This window comes from Nicotiana tabacum, chromosome 11 (genome assembly GCF_000715075.1).
Source record: "Nicotiana tabacum cultivar K326 chromosome 11, ASM71507v2, whole genome shotgun sequence".
In the NCBI taxonomy this organism is placed as follows: domain Eukaryota; kingdom Viridiplantae; phylum Streptophyta; class Magnoliopsida; order Solanales; family Solanaceae; genus Nicotiana; species Nicotiana tabacum.
In genome coordinates this window covers 41,749,249-41,752,815 of record NC_134090.1, presented here as the reverse complement: position 1 = coordinate 41,752,815, position 3,567 = coordinate 41,749,249, and the positions used below count along the sequence as shown (strand labels likewise).

The following is a 3,567-nucleotide window of genomic DNA, read 5'->3' as shown; positions in this document are numbered from 1 at the left end:
GAAATACGTCGAATTGTTCCAATGCAGTGTGGTATCAAAGCTGAATGCAACATTGGATATCTTCGTGACAGGCACATTTTGATTCGATTTTCATTATGGCAAGATTACGCAGATTTCTCGTCAAAAGATGTGTACTATGTTAAGGATAAGCATGGGGATGAATATCAACTAAGAACTTTGATCTATGATGCAAAATTTAAAGTTGGAGAGGAGACACCTAAGGTAATGGCTTGGATTTCATTTCCTAATTTATTGCCTACCTATTTTGTCAGATAATGCTTATTCTCTCTAGCTTATGCTGTAGGTAAACCCCTTCACTTGGATTTGGCTACTGTCAAGAAAACTAGACTTAGTTGTGCTAGTGTTAAAGTGTTGGTGGATCTGCTAGCTGACCTCCCCAAGAAAGTTCGAATGGACATTATCAATGAAGTAAATAGGGATGTAAGAACTGAATGGGTAACCATCAACTATGATTATTTGTCAAAGTGCGGTAAAGAGTGCAAGTTACAAGGCCATGACATGCTTGAGTGTTGGAGAACTAATCCTTTTTTAAGGGAAACCAAAAATGTCCAGCAGCAGTAAAGTGTCAAAAATGTGAAACAAGCCACTAAGAAACCTGCAAAACATGATGCTCCTTACTAGTGGTAAGGTAGTTGGTAATGCAGACCCTCAATGGAAGGAAGTTCGCGACAATAGGGGACTAAACAAAGGCAAACAAGCTGAAGTTGCTGCTGCACAAGGGAAAGAAATGGTTCTTGTTAACAATACAGTTGTGACAAAGCAAATACAAACAACCAACCAATTTGCAATGCTAGAAATTAAAAATGGTGAGATTAATGAAGGCAACCAACTGGCAGCTGTGGAGGAAACTCCAGTTCAAAAAACCACAGGCAACAATGATATTCAGCAAAATAATTCCACAGCAGGTGTAGAGAATGAGTCAGAGGAGCAGGAATTTAATTTTTCAACTAGACAAATGGTACAAAAGGCAACTTCTCCTAGCTCATCCACGAGACAATCATCCAAGACACAACCCAAGAAACTAAACCCTGCAGCACCTACTTTCAATCCTACAACAATAAGAAATCATGCAGCAAATAGGGAATCAACAGCTGGTTGTGTACAAAATGATTTGGGGAATGATCAACATTTTCACAATGAGTCAACTGGCCACTGGGTACAAATGACATTCAAAAATAATCTAGTTCAAGTCAATACTTCATGTCAAGACATTCCTTCATAGGACACCAAAGTTGAACAACAATTAGCAAACAACAAAGAAAATGAATTTGTTGAAGATACAAATTTTGAGAAATTTAGGACCAATGAAAAAGAAAAATGGGAAGGAGGGAGAGTATGGCTCAACCAAATAGAGGAAGACTTAGCAGATGGTCAGATTCTAGATACAATGCATAGTGATAAAGAATTTGGAGGAAATGAAGTGGAAGATGAGGATCAAAGTGTTAATGGTAATGCCAATGCAATCAATATTAAAAGCATCAGTGAATGCACAAATGCAGCAGCAGCAAAAGAGGGAAAACATTAATATTATAGATCCAGGAGGGACTTCACATAATGCTGTTAGTAATGTCTTGAAAGAAGCTGAAAATGCAGACAAGAAAAAAGACAAGAATGCAGACAAGAACCGAGCTATGACAGTGCATGTTTATGCAAGAAGTACTATTCCATTGAGCACCGTGCAGGATGTAGCAGGAAGTATCGTTCCATCAAAAAATACAATGTTGTTGACCAATGAACATGCTGAAAAAGATGCTGAACTTATCCACCAGGGAGAGGATATTGTTACATCAAAAGAAGCAGTAGAAGCACATGATCAAGTTAACCATGCAGAACTTAAAGGTAGAGACATGGATGAGGAATCCACTGCACAAAATTTCCTTAATGTTGCCAAGCAGGGAGATCTGTCGCCAAGGCTTATTGAACTAGTAAAATCTACAACAAAAGAAAAAAAGAAACAGTCAAAAGAGACTTCTACTGTCCCAGTTAGTGGAGTACAAACAAGGAGAACACTATCCAAATCCCAAAACATTTAATGGATGCCATTATATGGAATGTTAGGTTAGTAAACACAATGCAAGAATTTGAAAGGCTGATTACAATGCACAGAAAACATCATTTTGAATTCATAGGAATCCTTGAGCCTATGCAACAGTCTCACAAAATGGAGAGGTGTAGAGCATGAATTGGTTTGGCACAGGCTGTGGTGAATGTGTCAAACAAGATTTGGGCTTTTATTGATGAAATTTTTGAGGTTACTATTTTATATAACATGACTCAACAGCTGACTTTGAGATTAATACACTCTGAAACACATGTTGAGCTTATCCTTACACTAGTCTATGCTACATGTGATCGCACTGAAAGAATAGAACTGTGGGATTCATTGTATGCAATGGCATCAGATATGACAGTACCTTGTCTAGTCAGATGCGACTTTAATGTGATATGGGATGAGGAAGAGAAATTTGGGGGCTTGCCATTTTCTCTCATTGAAGTTGACGACTTCAGACACTGCATCAATACCTGCAACTTGACAGACTTGGGTTTTAAAGGAAGCATATTTACATGGTGGAATGGAAGATCAGAGGAGGACTGCATTTTTAAAAGATTGGACAGATGTCTTGGCAATAATGAATTACAACAGACCTTTCTTGGATTGGAGATAACTCACCTATCCAAAATTGGGTCTGACCATTGCCCAATGATGCTGAAATGTGATATAGAAACTCCTCCAATTAAGAAGTCATTCAGATTTCTTAACTTCTGGACAAAGCATGAAACCTTCAAAGATTTAGTAAAGGAGAATTGGAATATTGATTTTAGTGCTAACCCTTTCTGCATTTTTAACTACAAGTTAAAGAAGCTTAAATGAGCATTATCTACCTGGAGCAGAGCTACATATGGGGATATATTCCAGAAGATTGCAAGCCTTGAGGAGGTGGTCTTGGTTCATGAAAGACAATTTGAAGTCAATACTACACAGATGAATAGACAAAGATTACAATAGGTCCAAGCTGAAATGATTAAATATCTTGCATTAGAAGAAGAATTCTGGAGACAAAAATCTGGCATGTTATGGTTCAAAGATGGCTATAGAAACACTAAATTCTTCCATGCTCAAGTTAATGGGAGAAGGAAGAGACTGAAATTATCAAGGATCCAGAATAGCATTGGTAACTGGATTGAAGAAGATCACTTAATAGCAGAAGAAGCAATAAAGTTCTACAAGAATCAATTTACTGAGAGTGCAGTCCCAAATGATTTCGATATTCTAAATCATGTACCTTCAATGGTAGATAGTGATCAGCATGAAAGATTGATGGCCTTGCCTTCCAATGAAGAAGTGAAGAGAGCAGTTATGGGGTTGAATGGGGAATCAGCTGGTGGACCGGATGGTTTCACTGGAGCCTTTTACCAAACATGCTGGGAAACTATTGAAGAAGATGTTATCCAAATGGTCAAGTCTTTCTTTTGCGGTCAGCGACTGCCAAAGAGTGTTACGCACACAAATCTGGTTTTATTACCAAAGAAAAAAGAAGTTATGAC

General features: G+C 37.9%; 1 protein-coding gene across 1 annotated transcript; it reads left to right on the top strand.

The window, feature by feature from the left end:
* Nucleotides 1–2,290: 2,290 nt before the first annotated feature.
* LOC142165819 (uncharacterized) lies at nucleotides 2,291–2,893 on the top strand. Its single transcript, XM_075224194.1, has one exon. The coding sequence runs from the start codon at nucleotides 2,291–2,293 to the stop codon at nucleotides 2,891–2,893; it is 603 nt and encodes a 200-aa protein (XP_075080295.1).
* The last annotated feature ends 674 nt before the right edge of the window (nucleotides 2,894–3,567 follow it).